We start from the raw sequence: 18,448 nt of genomic DNA on the forward strand, positions 1-18,448 counted from the left end.
GATCTTAATTGTATTTTAGGGTTTTTTTTCCCTTAAAGAGAAATTTTATTAAGTGTGATAAAAGACAGTTATTCCAGCAAATTTAATTTAGTGTAGATGGTAATTTACAGGGAGTCAAAGGTCCTGTGTTCTAATAATTTTTATTAGATTAGGCCTTTAGGAAAATATTTACTCTTTGAGAAATGTGATCTTCATTATATTCCCAACAGTGTTAATGATAATGAAAAGGGCAGATAGAATACTTAAAAGATAAGTTGATATTTATCTTCCAGAATAACCTCTCACATGATGATTATTTGCACTGATTTATGGCTAAGTTTCTTTAGCTTTGAAATGGAACTTGTTTCTGTGTTCTTAAAATGACCTTCAAAATCTCCCTGCAGTCAGCTTTTTACATTTCTGGTTACCAAGGAAAACTGAAGTGAGAAATCAACTTTAGTCTGTGGTGTAATGCTCATTGGCTTGTGTGTAAATGTTGTTCATTTAGCTATGTTAATAATGTTATAAGCCAATTATTTTAGCTGACCTTAATTTTGTGTTACTGTTTGTGTTTTTCTAATATGTTATAACTGTATTAAGAAAGTAGAAATTTTAAACAATTTCTGTATTTGCATCATCATGAAACCTTCCAGTTTTGGTTCGAATCTTAATATTTTCCATGAATCCTTAAAATTGAAGAAATTATCAAAAACTTGGAGTTACACTTTATTTCTATATATTGCATAATTGATGATTTGAGACTTTAAGTATTTTTAAAAAGTTGAGAACCAGGTATTTAGGGTAGAAGTACTTTTACCATTGAAAGCATCTCTTCTTAAAGCATATTATAAACTTCAGTGTGCTTGTACCTTCTCTGCATGATTGAGAAATGGAGAAAATAAGTTCAAACAGTAAAATAATGGTTTATGTAATTTGATGTATTTGTTAGTGTTTATTCAGGCATAAGATTATAGGCATGAGACATACGATGTTATCTATACATGTAATTGTGTGATTGTGAAGAATTGTGAAAGTTTAGTTTGTTTTTAATTTTAGGAGTTTACCATTCTTTTCTTGTAATTCAATAAAACTTGTGTTATCTGTAGCAAAGTTAAATTTAACTTAAGAACCATTATTTTGGGGCGCCTGGGTGGCGCAGTCGGTTAAGCGTCCGACTTCAGCCAGGTCACGATCTCGCGGTCCGTGAGTTCGAGCCCCGCGTCAGGCTCTGGGCTGATGGCTCAGAGCCTGGAGCCTGTTTCTGATTCTGTGTCTCCCTCTCTCTCTGACCCTCCCCCGTTCATGCTCTGTCTCTCTCTGTCCCAAAAATAAATAAAAAACGTTGGAAAAAAAAAAAAAAGAACCATTATTTTGTGGGGGGAGGTTAATTGAAACTTGAAATTATATTTTGTCTTAACATTATACGTGACCTTTTGGAAATAATCAAGTATTAACCAGAAAAGTTATAAAACATCCTTTTGCAGGTCTTTGTTTAGACTTTTTCCCCTTGTTTTTTAAGTTCTTTGTTTATTCCCTATGCCATATCCTAGAAGAAAGAAATGTATTTCTAAAACTAAGATTTTATTATCTTATATTCTATTCTTGTTATAGTTTTATAAAATTTTCATATAGCATCTTTATATAAAATATATGACATGATTTTTATATTTAGGAAAATATATTTCTCCCTATATTTCTCTTAAAATAAAACTTTTAATATAATGTACTCTCAAAATTTGTTCTGAAATATTTATGATATAGCTTAAATACATTTTAAACCACCTAAATGTATTATATATTAATCATTGCATCGTAGCTTTAAAATTAAAATCATGCATATGTATATGTGTGTATATATTTGCATATACACACGTACATACTGTTTTTCATTGTGAAATCACTTTAAGTAGGAATCCAGAGTAGACCGTGAAAATGCTATACATTATCATTTTATTCCTAGTTAACTTAATATTTGTATACCTTTATCATGAAAGAGCCTTTTCCAAGGTCACTAATAATTTTCTAATTCTCAAACTCTGGCCTTTTCTTTGTTGCTTTTTGCCCATTGTTCCTTCTGATTTTATTTTCCTCCGTTTTAAGTTATTTTCAGTGAGGATCTGGGAATGGATAATTAGACAATGTCTGCAAAGTCTTCACTGCACCCTCATTCCTGGGAGTTCACCAGTCTGTTAATTATCAGGCTGAGAGTTCTTTTCTCACACAACACTTTCCATATTGTAATCCAGTGTCCTATGTCCCTCTGTTGCCTTTTTATTAATTTTTAGGCAGTCGTCTTGTTTTAAGATTGTTCTTGGAGTTTCCTTTTTCATTACAGTTCTGCAGTGCCACGGTGATAAGTCTAGATTCAGACATATTTTTACTTCAGTGTGTGTCTTCAGTCTAAGGAGTATGCCATTCATAATTCTGAAAGATGGTCACCCATCTTTTTTTTTTTTTTTATTATATCTCCCCTTTTTTTTTCTCTGTGCTTGAAACTAATTGCACATTGCCCTGGTATTGCTGTTATTTTGACTGTATCTTCCATCTCTTACTGGCTATTTCTGCTCTTCTTGATTCCAAATGTAAGTGGTCCCATGTTTCTTTTCACTTTTCCACTTACAGATTCCATTACCTGGAGATCTTAAGGAATTTAAAACTGTGTGGAGTGAGAACCCAAATTTTTTCTATTCCTGCCTTTCTACATGCATGTATTTCCCACTGTCACTTTATACTTAACGCACTGTAGGAAACCTCTCACCAATTTCTCCATCCTTGCCCAATGCTCCATTTTCTTGTTTCCATTTCCCTTCAGTTTGTTATTCGTCCAGGTTGGAATTTTGGGATTCAACCTCAATTGCTTATTACCATTCGCTCCCCTGACCTGCTACTACTGCTACTACCACCACCACCATTGCAGCCTCATTCAATCCATGAGCGCTTTCGTGAGTCTTAGTTGGAAACCTTATAAACCTTAATCTCGTCCTTTACATTTTTTATTACTTTCAACCTCATTTACTGCAGTGTTAAATTGGTTTTTCTTCTCTTATCTCATTAGTCCTAGACCTGTTGCTACTCAGGCCATGTAGCTTCTTCACTTTATAATTATTGATGATTTTTATTACGTTCATCATCCCATCTAAAAGGATCATTGTATGGATAAAATGTGATTATATGAAAGTACTTTGTAAACTTACAGATGTTACTGCAAAATATAATTTGTTTACAGAGACCTGCCTATATCATCTCAATAGGCTAAGTGATAGGTCATCTCATTACATAGATGAGAACGTTTGCACAGAAGGAAGCAGAACTAGTTTATTATCCAATGTATTTGTCACAGATTTGGTTTTATATAACCATCAAAGAAAAAAATACATGCTATTTTTTTTTTTTACATTATATACCTAGCTACTTTTCCTAACTTTCAAAGTTTTCTACAGCCTAATTCTAAATGCCCTTTCAATCTCATCCTTTTTTAGAATTAACTCTAGTAACTCACCTTCCTAAAATCTTAAACTCAATAGTGTACTCTTTGGGTGGTTTAGGGGGAAGAAATAGTATCACACAAAAGTGTTTTGTACTTTTCTGTCTCCTGACCGTGTCAGTCCTATTCTCTTCGCTTTGAATGTTCTTTCCTTCTACTTCTCAAATTCCTATTCCTTCTTCAAAATCTAGCTTTTAAATCTTTTTAATAAAGTCTTCCTTGGACAATTTGTAGCAAATGTGTTGCACTATCTATACTCGGAACTTCTGTTATATTTGTTTCATTTAAATTGCTCTTCATCTTTCTTGAAACCTTTTTTGTCTTTCTTATTTTTCAACTATATTGTAAATCCCTTGTGCACTAATACCACTTAGTTACGCTTAATTTTGTCCTATAGAGCTCTTATAATGCCTTATGTATAGAGGACTCCAAAGGCATATACTGACTGATCAAATGACTTTTTCTTTCAGGATAATTGGCAAAATCCCATGACTTAAGATTTCTGTAAATACAATCATTGAAATATACTAATGATTTAGAAGTAGATTGCTAAATTTTGGTTCAAATATTATCTAATTTGCATGTTTAAATAGCAGAATATAAACATAAAGGTATAATATTTTCAGTTTAATATAAACATATAGATACAGTATTTTCAGTTTAATACAAACATTCTTGGCTAAAATAAAATTTGTATGTTTCTAGGTTTCATACGTGTTAGAAACTATTTAAAGGAATAGTACATTTTTAAAGCCTTTGTGAAATAAAAATCATTTGTGTTTTGTAAATTATATTGTGTATTTTGAAATTACTTGCAGTAGAGGCCCACATATAATTATGATATACTGTGATAAAGCATACACACTGTATCATAATAGGTTGAGACCATCTGCTAACAAAACACAAAATTTCTCAAGTTATCCTATATCTAAAGAGGAAAATACCACTTGTTAATCAAATGTGAGTTTGGTCCACAGACATATTAATGGTATTAAACATCAGGTTGTAGCTTTTCTGTTTTAACAGATTCAAATAATTTATTTTTTCTTTTAAACAGGTTGAATCAAGGGATTCTTTGAATAGTATAGCCCTGAAATTTGATACAACGCCCAACGAGCTTGTTCAATTAAATAAGTTATTCTCCCGAGCAGTTGTTACTGGACAGGTATCTTTTTTTTAATGATTGGTACTTAGAAGCATTAAGTGGTAAGACAGAAATTATCCATTGAAGTATAGTTAATAATATGGAAATTTTAGGAATAATTTTATGCATGTTTTGAACAAATCATATTGGCTCTAGAAGAGAAAATTGTCATTTGTATGCATATTAATTTTTTTAATACAAATTGAAAATAATTGTGAATTATCTTACTAAAATACTCAAAGCAATAGCATGTACATGATAAAAAACTCAAAAATTTTTAAAGGTAAGTTATCCCATCTTCGACTTCTAGTTTCCTTTTCTAGAAGCAACCACATTTACAGTTTGTATCCTCTTCCAGAAGCCTTTCTATCTCTTTTTTTCTTTTTGTCTTAATTTAACCTTGATTCTTAGAAAATATTTAAGTGTGGCTTCACCTCAGACTTTTTCATGTGTAGGTAGTGTTGCACTATATTGACATATTAACAAGATGCAGTAACTTTACACCGTTTCAGCTCTTTTGTTATTATAAACATTGATGTAGAGAACACTGTTGTACATCTCGCTCTTTTTTATATATGCAGGAGTTTCTGTAAAGTCCTAGAAGTAAAATTGATGAGTTAAATGATACATGCATTTTAAATTTTGTTAGCTGTTACCAAATTGTCCTGTAAGAGGAACACCCATAGTATATGATAATTATTGTTTCCCTACCCTGACTTTGACACTATTTATATCAAACTTGTCTAAATAGAATATAAATATCTTTTTTTGTGTTGTTAGAATTATTGTAATAAATATTCTTTAAATCTGAATATTTTTATTTTCTGTTTATTGGTGAAGGTCGTTAATGGTACTTGCCTATAGAACACAATTCAGTTGTTAATATTTCAGTTTGAGTGAATCTTCATTTGAATGTTTTCTTGCAGGTTTTATATGTTCCTGATCCTGAATATGTATCCAGTGTTGAGAGCTCTCCATCTTTAAGTCCCATAAGTCCTCTGTCACCAACATCTTCCGAGGCTGAATTTGATAAGGCCACTGTAAGTGTCCCTACTTTTCAAAGATAACTATGAAGAAATCTCACTGTGTGTGTGTGTGTGTGTGTGTGTATATATATATATATATATATATATATATATATATATCTTCATTGTTTTTTATTCTATTTTGACTATGGTTAAAACCAAAGTTTACCTTTTTATTCTGTTACATAACAGTTGTTTTTTTGTTTTGTTTTGTTTTTTTTTTTGTTACATAACAGGTCTTAAAGGGAACATGCTTATTAAACCAAACAGCTTAAATTATCTCACTGTTGTTATTGGTGGTAGTCCAAAGATATTCATCAACTCTGTCTTATAAATGCCATATAATAATTTAAAGAAGGAGTTTTACCTGACATACATGACAATTTCATGATAGGAAGTCCATGCCCAATTAATTTTTATTTCAGTTTTCTGTCACTGTTTTTATTTACCTAGAACACTTGAGTTTATTTTTGACACACTGCCTTTTAAAGAATAATTTATCAGGGCAGCTGTGTGGTTCCGTCAGTTAAGCATCTGACTCTTGATTTCTCACGGTTGGTGAGATTGAGCCCCACATCCAAAGCAGGCTCTGTGAGCACAGAGCCTACTCAGGATTCTCTCTCTCACTCTCTCTTTGTCTCTCACCGACACATGTGCACTCTCTAAAAAATAAACAGTTTTAAATAATTTATCATCTTGGGGTGCCTGGGTGGCTCAGTCGGTTGGGCATCCAACTTCAGCTCAGGTCATGAACTCGCATCGTGAGTGGCTCTGTGCTGACAGCTCAGACCTGGAGCCTGCTTCAGATTCTGTGTCTCCCACTCTCTCTCTCTCTGCCCCTCCCCTAATCATGCTGTGTCTCTCTCTGTCTCTCAGAAATGAATAAATGTTAAAAAAAATTTAAATAATTTGTCATTTAACCATTCTTCTAAGTATTCTTAGCAATTAATAGTGGATTGATTTACCTAGCATTTTCAAGGAATGTTCTATATAAGTTACATTTTACAAATGAATTTTAAAGGACCAAATGGTATTTAATAATTTTGATTAAAATCTCTCTGAAAGGAATTATATTTTTGTGCCTTTTTTTGTAAATTCATACTAATCATGACTTCCCATTTTCATGATGGCTTAAAGATTATGGTTATATATAAAAGGCTACTCGTATATTAAATGCCTAAATTCCTGTGGGAGATTTTTTGGTGTTGCCTTGCCTGCTTTAGGAGACATCCTTTTTTTCTCTGCCCGGTTTGCACTCACAGTTTAAGATACCAAATGACCTATGAGTAAGAAAATACAAATTATTAATGTTAATTTGCCTACAAATTATTAGACATTGGTTTCTAACCTCTGTTGTTAAACTAGTTGCACTTCTTTCTTGGAATAAAGTACATGATATATTGATAAGTGTTTTTTACTTTGCCCAGGGACTGTGTGTGTGTGTGTGAGAGAGAGAGAGAGAAGTGGGGTCATTTTCAAATATGTATTTGTTGGATATCTTATTTATATAAATATGACAGCACTGTACTTTAGAATGCAGTCACATGAAAGGAATATATTCTGTTTTTCACTGTTGATGAATGTGGAAGTCAGGTTCTAATGAGTAGGTATTGCTGGACTAAATGATCTAAGAATATGTTTTTGAACATAGCCATGCTATTTTCCCATAAGACTTACAAAGAGCTGTACTCACAAGGAGTGCAGCAGCAAAGGAGATGTAGCGTTAGGTTAATTTACCTTCTTTTTCAAAGCCTAAAGCGAAATTGTGGAAACAACTGTAGCATTGTGCCTGACAAAAAGTCTATGGGGTCCTTTTCTGTCCCTCATCCTTAACCTGAATCTTCCTACCAACTGACTTTCTTGAAAGGCACAAGATCAGAAAGAAGAGAATGCTGAAACTCAAGGGAGCAACAAGGCCAGGCCTTCTCCTGTGTGAAATGCTCTCTTCCTCACTTTTGCCATGCTAGTGAAATAGAGGGAGAAAATAAAAAGGCATATGAATGACCTTTTAATCTGTAGTGACTCAACTGCTGTCAAAGATGCCCAAAAAGTATCCTCTAATATAACTGGTCATAATGAATAAGTTCTTTCTCTCTAGGATGGATCCAGGAAGGAGTTAAGAAACATTGAGTTCTTGAAGTTTTCCCTATTGATTATAGGCAATAGTTAGAAATAATTATTTTGAACGGCAATTTCATAAACTGTATTTTTTTTACCTAGAACTATGTTAATTACTAGACTCCCAAGATAATATTCCTATGTAACTTTCTATATATTTCAAGTATTTATAGCTCTGTATTATAATCATTGGATTTATGTCTGCCATTCTAAGTCCCTTAGAAGCAAGGATCTTACGTTGTATTAGATACAACTCATTTAGTATTATTGTCACATGTTTTTCCCAGAAATTGTCAGAGTTTATATTTCTAATAATCACCTGTAGTTTTCTGAATGTTCAGCTGTTGAGTGGCTTACCAATGAAGCTAAAAATGATAGGTTCCTGGCTTTGTTAGTATAAAGGATCTCAGTGGGGTTTTTAAATAATTATCGCATAAAAATATTATCTTTGAGAATTTCCAGGGTCAAACAATTTTCTCACATTTTTTTTTTCTTCACATATTGGTGAAGAAACATGGAAAGGGGTGGAACCAATGTTAAGTGTAAATAAAAAATAAATAGCTAAAATTTACCGTGTGTCAGTAAGTATTGTCATTTATTCCCAACCTCAACTTGGCCTGGCTGGTTTTTTTTTGTTTTGTTTTGTTTTGATTTGTTTTTGTTTTTGTTTTTTTTTCTTCTGGACCAATTCTGCATCCTTTTCTATCCTCTTTTGGGCTTTAGACTATATCAGCAGGCTCCCTAGACCTGCTTTTCCTGGTTTTGGTTTTTCGAGAACATTGGCAGAAGATAAGACGAAAGAAGCGAGAAAGGGGCATATTTATTCTCCTAACTCCCTCCCTACAAGGTCACTTCAGAGTGGCTGCATTCTCCAACCTCTCATCTCATCAGACAACCCTTTCCACAGATCCCTCTGTAGGTATCTGTTTCTCCCCTTAACCTTTTTAGGCCTATGGATGATAAGGAAGCCTCTGTTGTTCATATACGCTGCATAATACTTTTGTAAATAGTTCCATTTTTAAACTCTCTAAATTAACTCAAGTTGATATGCCACCAGCTTCTTCTGGTACCTGACCAATAACAGTGTTTATTTTACATATAAGGAAACTGAGGGAGAGATGTTAAGTAATTTGTGTCTGAGGTCCTTCGGTTAGCTAGTAGCTGAGTTAGGATTCCAAACCAAGTAGTCTGATCCAGAGCTCATATTCTTTATTACCACTTTATAGCTGGAATATCAAAATGTGTAATATTTAATCATATTGTACAAAAAAAGATGACCATAAGTCAACCTTTTCGGTTCACTTGGTCTAGCAATGCTTTGCTTTTTGCACATTTGAATATTCGGGGCAATGATTGAGGCTCAGTAGATAGATGTTTATACTCTTTACTTTTAAGGACCTTTCTATCCCTAGTGGCTAAAACAGAATTGCACAAAGAAACTTCACAAAGCCCTGATGAGCTTCCAACTCACTGCATTAAGAATCAGAATCTGTAAATACCAGTCAAAACCAGCTACATAGAGATACTGATCATTTGGGTAATGTACATGTATGTAAGTTATTATGAGATCTAATTACAATTCCTCTGAATGTTGCTTTTTTTTTTTTTAAAGAAATGTACTCTTATGTGCTATACTTTGAACATTTACTAAGCCAATCTATATATTCTTTTTAATAGGATTGCATTGACAAATCGAGATTGCTGTAGATACAGAATTTGAGACTTTGAGGGAACCTAACAGATCATGTTCAATGAGATATATCTTCATATAAGGAAAGCATTTGACAGTGTTTCTTGATTATAGTTTTTGTGAATGATATGGTTACATAGTAGGTAATGTTGTCAGCTGGATTTGGCAGTCACTGAACAACCATAAATTTGTTGATAGTTTTGTGCCAGCCTGCAAGGGGCTTTCCAATGGCTCTGGAGTTGGTTTTTTTTCCGCCGGTGCACATGTATCAGTTGTTCAGAAGAATATTTGAAAGGGAAGGTGTATAGTATTGCAGTTAAGCTTACTAGTTCGTGTGTTGACAAGTTGGGTTTACATATTAGCTTCATCTTACTTATTGGGAAAGTTACTGAACTTGGTTAACCATAAGTTTCCTTTAAAATTAAGGTAATAGTATATACCCATATCAATGATTTGAAGATTAAATGGCTCATATAGCCATTAAATGTAACAAATAATCATAAATATCCAATATTATTACTAATATCCCTTTTTCAATGAGTGTATATTTGATTAGTTTGTATCACAAAATAAAAAGATTGAGAACTTTGTTAATGGATATTAATGATTGAATAGTGTTATGCAGCTGTTAAAATCTAATTCTATTTTAGGTTTTCAAAAATGTGATCATAACATATTAAATATAGTTATTTTGCAGCGTTCTGTACTGATCTTCCTTCAAAAAATGTATGTCGAGTATCTGCCCAAATGGTAGAGATTTCACCCCAGCATATTAGGAGAGAGATATGAAATTCAAAAAGGGAATCTAAAATTTTATCCTCATATAGACTTAAGGAGTTAAATCCATTTATTGAAGCGGAAAAAGTAATGTTAAAATTTGAGAGTGCTTTTCAAGTATTTCAGAGTCTTTGAGATTGAAGAGGAGGCTATTTTTTCAAAAGGCCAAGTCAAACCTATTGGGTATTAGTTACGAAGTGCCTAATTTTAGCCCAAACTTCTGAAGAACCTTGCTGCTATGAAAACTGTTCTACAAGACACTGTGCGTTAATTCAGGAAGTGTAAAGTGTCTCTGGAGGTATTTAAAACAAAGAATAAAGAACATTTGTCTAGCCTTCCTACATTGTACACAGTGTTGAACTTTGGGAGGAACCATGAGTCCTAAGGAGTCTCTGAACTTGGATATAGACAATTTTAACTGAAATATATTTTTTAAATTAAGACTATAAGCAAACTGTAGGGTAGCACTCTGCATGCCTGTGTCTCCAATACAATTCACAGATATTTTCAAATCACTTTAGTGTTATAGATATTGGAAATATTGTTTATAGCCATCTAGTTCAAAATTGTAATTATCAGCGTCGACACTAGGTTTTATTATTTCATGTTTAATAAGGAAGCATTTATGTATCAATTATGTATACATAACTATTATGTTAAAAATATATATCCAGTCTTAAAATATGTTTTGATAATTGTGTTTCAATATAATTGTTTTTCTTTGTAGTCCTATATTTTAAGCATTGAAAAAAACATTCTGAAAAGAAGGCCCTTAGGTAGGCTTCACTATGAGAATGGTCCGTGGCACTAAAAGAGTTAAGAATCTGTGATCTAATTACTTAATATTACTTTATAATACTAATACCTTGTAGAATGGCATTGATAAACTCTTTGTAGCTTAATATTTTAAAAGGCTCTTCCAGTGAATGGTTTTGGCTGAGTTCCTATGTATCACAGACAAGCACTCCCATTTTTTCTCTGCTCCTAACACCTGAGGGATATATTAAATGGTCTCAGGAACAACTGAATGTGTGCGTGCGTGTGTGCATGCGTGCGTGTGTGTGTGGTATGAAGGTACAAGAGATGTAGTTTTCCTACATTTTCCAGATGATTCATAAATATATAACCCATTAAGAAATCATTGAAAATGTAAGTTTAAGCTGTGAGAAACCTTTACTGAATGTGAAAACAGTGCTATTTCCTGTATATTTTTTTTAAATGAGAATATTTTGAGCTAACCTCCAAAATGTGATGAGAATTAGGGAAAGCTATTCGTTTGGCTTTAGTAATGTGCTAATTTGTTTTTAGTTCTCTGAAGTGCTTTTATTTATTTTTTTAAAGAATCCTGATGTAGTCCACCCAAAAGAAGCAACTCCCTTATCTACTCTTACTGGTATTCGACCTGCACGAGTTGTATCTTCAACTTCTGAGGAGGAAGAAGCATTTACTGAGAAATTTCTTAAAATTAATTGCAAATATATTACCACTGGCAAGGTAAGAATTTTTAATCATGCTTTATTACTGAAATATCACGATTTGACATTTACATTTTAAATTATTGACATCAACTGCTTGAATATTTTAAAAAGATACTGGTGGAAATACTTTGTATGGACTTTGCTTATAACTAACTTAGAATCCGGTGGTCTTTTGCAGTTGTTAAAGGCAATGGGATATAAATTTACTATAATAAATTACCCCTAGTTTGCTATTGATAGAATATTTCAAAAAGCTGATATAAAATGACCATTTCTGGGCACTGTTTGGAGTGATAACTCTTGCAAACTTGGTATAGCACACAAAAAGAAGATAACTACTGTTTATTCAATACTTACTGTATGCCAGAAAGTATATGAGATGTTTTAGTTATTTCCTCAACTCAAAATAATCCTATGAAATAGGTGGTTCTGTTCATTCTTCACAGGAAAAAAACAAACAAACAAACAAATTTTCAGGAACGGTTAAAGTCCAAGGTAAGGTTTCTCTGTCATGGCCTGAATTCAAACCCAGTGTGAATATTTCATCTGCCACACCTTGCTGCTTTTGTATGCAAAGAACTTCTAGTGTGCAGAGGGAGTATAGTAAAATAACAGAATTGGAGAATAAACTCCAGATATTACTTAGAAAGTAACTATAGTATGTTATTAACTTTAGAAGCCACACATGTTTTTATCTTTTTCTCTCAGAACTTCAAAGATGTTTCTTTCAGACCTCCCGTTTTCTGTCTTGCACTATTTCTGAAGAGAACTCTAACACAATTTTTATATTTGGTGCTGTGTACAACATAGATAATTTTCTGTGGTTGCATTTAAAATAGTCTCTTCAAGGGCGCCTGGGTGGCTCAGTCTGTTAAGCATCCGACTTTGGTTCAGGTCATGATCTCACTGTTGGTGAGTTCAAGCCCCGCCTCAGGCTCTGTGCTGACAGATTGGAGCTCATAGCCTGGAGCCTGCTTCGGATTCTGTGTCTCCCTCTCTCTCTGCCCTCCCCCACTCGCACTCTGTCTCTCTCTCAAAAATAAATAAACATTAAAAAATCTTTTAAATAAAATAGTCTCTTCATCACTGATTTTGAGCAATTGGTTTATGGTGTGCCTTGGCGTATTTTTCTATTTGTTTTGCTGAGGATTCATTGAGCTTCTTGAATCTGTGCATTTATAGTTTCCATCAGATTTGGAAAATTTGGGACCATACTCAATTTTTTTTTCTCCATCCACTCCTCTTCTTTGGGAATTCCAATTATGCATATTTTAGGCTGTTTGATGTTATGTCTCATAGCTCACTGATACTCTGTTCTTTTTTCTTTTTCTCTTTCTCTATTTTTTGAACAGTTTTAATTGCTATACCTTTAAGGTCACTTAATGTTTTTTCTGCCATGTCTAGTTTGCTTTTAATTCTATTGAGCATATTTTTCATCTCTGTGAGTTCAAACTGGCTCTCATATCTTCCTTCTCCATAACTACCATGCACAATCTATCTTATTTATTCTTGAATATATGGAGTATAGTTATAATAGTTATTTTAATGTCTTTCTGTGAATTATTTTCTCTCTCACTTCTGGATTTGTTTCTGTTAATTGACTTTTCTCATTGTGATGAGTCACTTTTTTCTTTTTGCTTACATGCCTAGTAATTTTTAACTGGATATCAGATATAAATTTTATCTTCTTGGGTGCCAGATATTTTTATATTTCTCTACCTATTTTTGTGCTATTTTCTGTGACTCAGTTGTCTTTTGGAAACAGCTTGATCATATCATGACTTGTTTTAAGTTTTGTTGGGCAGAACCAAAGCAACTATAGCTAGTTTTTCCCTTTACTGAGACAATTCCCTTCTGAGTTTTCTGGGGCCCTGTAAATTACATGTTTTTTTGGAGTGTTTTTTAAGAACACAAACTGTACCTTTCTCTGTTGTCTCTGTGAATTGTTTCCTCTGCTTCTTTTGAGTGTTGCTTCTTTTCTCATCCTGGGATAGTTGCCATATACATAGGTAGCATTCAGTGCTCAGCTAAAAACTTGAAAGAAGACCTTCTGTGGACCTTCAAAGCATTCTCAATGGGAAGGGCTCATCTCTCCTTTCCTTTCTCTGCCTCTGGCCTAGAAACTCTCCAGTCAGTATGCTGTGGCATTTGAAGAGTTCATCCTTATTTGTTTTCCCTTATTCACATGGCACTCCCCTACATTCTAGTAGCTGCACATAGTCCTTTCATGTAGTGTGTGTGTGTGTGTGTGTGTGTGTGTGTGTGTGTATGGTTTTAGTAGTTTTAGGCAGAATTAGTTCTTGACTAGAAGCAGAATTTCAGCTGTAAGTATTTGAATAACATTTTTATTCAAGTATCAAAGCAAAGATAAAGTCATTGTCCAGAGTTAGGAACAACCTGCAGCCTGGTGTTCTTGGAACCTAATCACTTGCTGGAGGCTGGCTCTTCCTATAGGTTTACTGTAGTAAAGGTTATTTATGTAAAAATTGTGGAAATTTATCAACAATAATTATAATAGTTAAATTAGAGTGGACTTAAGACTGAAAAAAAAGATTGGTACAAGCGTTTAGTCTGCTGGGATGGTTTCCCACATCATAGTTTTTTATCTTCTAGTATATACAGAAATATTATAGTGTAAGTGGTAACTTTTACAGACAGACTTTATTTTCTCCATGGAAGATTAGTCTGGTAATTGCACATAAAGGATTGACAGTTGTTAATACTAAAGAGAAATCTGTGATTAAAATTTCTGAAGGTCATGTGGATTATGAAGATATTTTAATTTGAAACCTCTGACTATAACATGTTCTTGCTCCTGATAATATATCCAGATTTATGAAACAGTATTAAAAAGAATGAAGGGGGAATGCTTAACTATGAGTTTATGATTTCAAACTTGATCTTGGGTTAGATGAATTTCAGTAAGATTTCAAACTTGGTCTTGGGTTAGATGAATTTGAGCAGTTACTTTCTCAAAAGGTTTTTGTGAATTTTATGTTGAAGTAGTGTTTCTCGTGGCCAACTCTTGATTTGGGGGAGTAACATCTGACACAATACCTCAGAGTCCCACCTAGAGTCAGAGGAAGAGAAGCTTGAAGAATAGGTTAGCACATCCTTCAATAGCAGCAAATGAGGGTGAATTCCTGGGAATTCACATTACCAGGTTGATCAGTCTAGTGTTAAGGGGCAGGGCTTTAAGCCTCTTCTAATCCAAGAAGTAGAAGCATAGTTTTTGAGAGGCTTTACACATGATTTCTGTAGTTATACTACTAAGAGTAGCAATATTCTAGAATTAATAGGTATACTGAATTAAAGCATAATCATTAATACTGGGCCTTTTCTGTCACACATACCTAATAATCATTGTCTTTGCAAAAAAAAAAAAAAGTGAAAGATAGTGTGTAATGTTATGCCAGTGAACCTGATATTATGCCATTATTTAAAACTAATGCTTACTTGAAATTTATGAAATCAAGGATGACCTGATGTTTTTCCGAAAACTTGGTGTTTGCTTTCCTTAATTCTTACTGATCTTGATTTTTCTTCTCAAATAACAAGTTTATACAGGACAAGATAGAGTAAGGAAGATAGAAGATCTGAAATCTTTAAGATTTTTACATTGTATATACTCTTTATTATCTATTGCGTAGGTTATCTGTGGCAATGTAAATGTCCCTACAACATACTTTACCATTACTCTTTGACTTCTGTTGGCATATGATCCAGGAATATAGACTGATATATATGAATCTATTTAAAATACCGTTCAAAATATGATTAGGCCATGGATTATATAAAATTACTCCCTACTTAGGTGGTCCCTGGTCTGAACTAAAACAAATGCTGTTTAGAGTTTTAGATCGATTCTTTTTTTGCCACCAAAACCCACCAAAATGCCTGCAAACACATATGCTTCTATCCAATATTGCATGTAGCTACTACAAATAATAAGTATGTTTTATTATCTTGAACCATCTGCAATAACTTTTTTCCACTTACAGTTGGGTGACCATTTTAGGTAGAGTTTTCTGCTTTTAGTCTTTTACTTGATCATTTTTAATGGTAGTGTCTGTCATAACTTAAGTTTTATGTTTTTAAAGTTAAGCCAGGTAAAAGGTAAAAAGGTAAGCCAGAGCTGAATATGGACTTTGAAGGATGATATGATACCAATCAAGTGGGATTTGAGTTTTTCTTCTCCTTAATAGCTTCAGAAGAAAAGATGAGACAACTTTGAAGTAACTACTTACTTTATGTTTAGAATTCTGTCTGGCTTTACACTTTTATACTTACGGAATATGGTAATAGATAGGAGTTAAAATGGGATTAAGGAATATTTAGCACATTTGGAGTGACTGTAGTTTATACTCAAATGTGGAAGGATTTTAGTAAAAAGCACAGACTGCCTGGATTTTTAATCTTGATTCCTCTGCTTTTCAGTTAGCCATGTTATTTATTACTGAGGATAAGTTGTCTAGCCTCTCAACAACCTTAATTTTCCCATCAGTATAATCATCTCATAGCTATGATTGTGAAGATCAAATAGACAATGATTTATATAAAGTGTGATACATACAGAGCTTTCAATAAGTATTAGCTAATATTAGTGGGATCGGCTTCCTATGGATTTTAATTTGCTCCTTTTTAAATTGAGAGGTTGGACTCTTCGTATTTATATTGCTATTTATTAAATGTATTTGAAATTTCATAGTTTTTCGTGATTAAATTAAAATGATCACTATGCCTATTCTTACAGATGAAGGAACTGAAACTTTGCATGCCCCAAGTCAAATAGCTAGGCAGTAACAGAGGCAAGTTGAAACAGAGACTTTTTTTAAAGAATATTTTAAAGAGATTATGCTATTTTTCCCTTGTATTGAATCATCAACACATAATTTATTAAACCTGCATCATGTATATGAAACTATATTTGGTACCTCTAGTGAGGGAACAGCACAGGAAGCAGAATGTAAATTAGTGTAAAACGTATAAAATGTTTTCATGAGAGTGTCATAGTGCTTGAATGTACTACTTTTATATATAACAGAAGGCCTAACTTCAGAAGAAAAGTAGTAAAAACAGCTAGACTACTTTGTGAAAATTTAAGCTTTGAAGATTAAATGTTATTGTCTTTTTTCATCTTAGGGCACAGTCAGTGGTGTGCTGCTGGTTACACCAAATAATATAATGTTTGATCCACATAAAACTGACCCTTTGGTTCAAGAGAATGGCTGTGAGGAATATGGCATCATGTGTCCAATGGAAGAGGTGATGTCAGCTGCAATGTACAAAGAAATTTTGGATAGCAAAATAAAGGAATCTTTACCCATGTAAGATTGGTATTTATTCTCTTTTGTGATTTTATTACATCTAGATAGTTGGCCCTTGTCGAATACTCTTTAGTATTTTTTTTATTATAACTGCTTTTCATTTTGTCAATAATGAAAAAGTATATGTAGTATTGAAAAGATTATTCTTAACACACCTTAAACAATTAGGAATTGTTTTAGGTTTATATTTGTATATTTTGTCAGAGAACTGGATGTTTAAAGTAACCTATAAACCTCATTTAATTTAGTGTTTACCAGCTCTTTTTATAAAGACACAGAATTTTAAATTATTTCTGTGACTAATATAAGGTAATACGAGTGAACTAGTGTAGCTTTCAGATTTTTCTTACAAGAGCCTGAAGAGTCCAGTGTGGGATATGGGGGAGATCACATGAGCATCATTCTTCCTCAGTTAATCTTGAAAGAGTTAACCTTGGAATATACTGGTCAAGGGATTTGTAGGATTCAAATAACATAGGTATAAGACTGCAGCTCAGCACAGCCTTTGAAAGTGACGTGCTTGACCACAGGAATGACCAGAGAGAAAAAGGAGGAATAAGAAATAAAAGGGGAAGAAGACAGTATACCAAAAAAGGAAGGAGAAGAAGAAAGGAAGAAAATTGATATGTAACAAAAGAACACCCTCTATTCTTCCATACATACTTTGTCAACCATTTAAAAATGGCTTCACTTGAACTGAGCCAAAGATATATGTTCCTTTATTAGCCCACAGGGATGTGGATCATTGTTCTAAAATTAACTCGTGTGGTACAGAACTGCTTAGCTAGGAAAGGAGCAAATTATTTTTGTTTCTGAGGCAGAGTACATGAGTTGTTAGGATACCTGTGGTAGAATAAAATCCCTTATTCAAGAAGTGTCCATTATACTTTCCATCCAATAGATAGTATTTTGGCTTGGTAAACTCCTCTGTAGAGGTGCAGATAATTCCCAGAATATCCTCTACTTTAGTTATTTTTGTAGATCATCATCCAAAGTCACTTTGAGCAAGTAAGTATTGTTGAAGTGGGTGGAGGGATGAAACAAAGATAAAGGAGTAAAGGATTCGGTTAAAAGAAAAACAAGATTATATATGTATGCGTATATTGTCAGTCACGGTTGAGATTTTTATTATGATTCTTTGGGATTCTCTTATGCTGAATGATCTGTAAGTATTCCACCAGGATGATGTAGAGCTCCTCTTTTTTGCAGATCGCTATTTTATAATTTAGAATGTCACCTGGAAAGACCATACATTTGGTCCAAACATTTAAAAAATTCCTCCAAGAAGAAGCGTCTTTTCAGTTCTTGCCTTATAAATTAATTAAAAACATTATTTGGCAGCAAATCAGATAAATAAAGCAAGTAGTTTTGCAGAGTAATGTCATGTGTAGCAAAACTGACTTATAAGATTTGATTGATTTTCTTC

At 33.2% G+C, this 18,448-nt stretch overlaps 1 protein-coding gene across 12 annotated transcripts in view; it reads left to right on the forward strand.

Annotated features, from left to right (window-relative positions):
• Positions 1–18,448, forward strand: part of OXR1 (oxidation resistance 1) — a 445,002-nt gene that overhangs the window by 385,292 nt on the left and 41,262 nt on the right. For all 12 annotated transcript variants that reach the window (XM_019467866.2, XM_019467864.2, XM_019467871.2 and 9 more), the window contains 4 exons: positions 4,521–4,628; positions 5,534–5,647; positions 11,559–11,711; positions 16,838–17,022. In XM_019467866.2, the coding sequence (XP_019323411.2) occupies positions 4,521–4,628; positions 5,534–5,647; positions 11,559–11,711; positions 16,838–17,022 (560 nt within the window). The remainder of the gene's footprint in view (positions 1–4,520; positions 4,629–5,533; positions 5,648–11,558; positions 11,712–16,837; positions 17,023–18,448) is intronic.

The sequence above is a fragment of the Panthera pardus genome, unplaced genomic scaffold (genome assembly GCF_024362965.1).
Source record: "Panthera pardus isolate Hobbes unplaced genomic scaffold, ASM2436296v1 HiC_scaffold_7, whole genome shotgun sequence".
NCBI classification, from domain to species: Eukaryota; Metazoa; Chordata; class Mammalia; order Carnivora; family Felidae; genus Panthera; species Panthera pardus.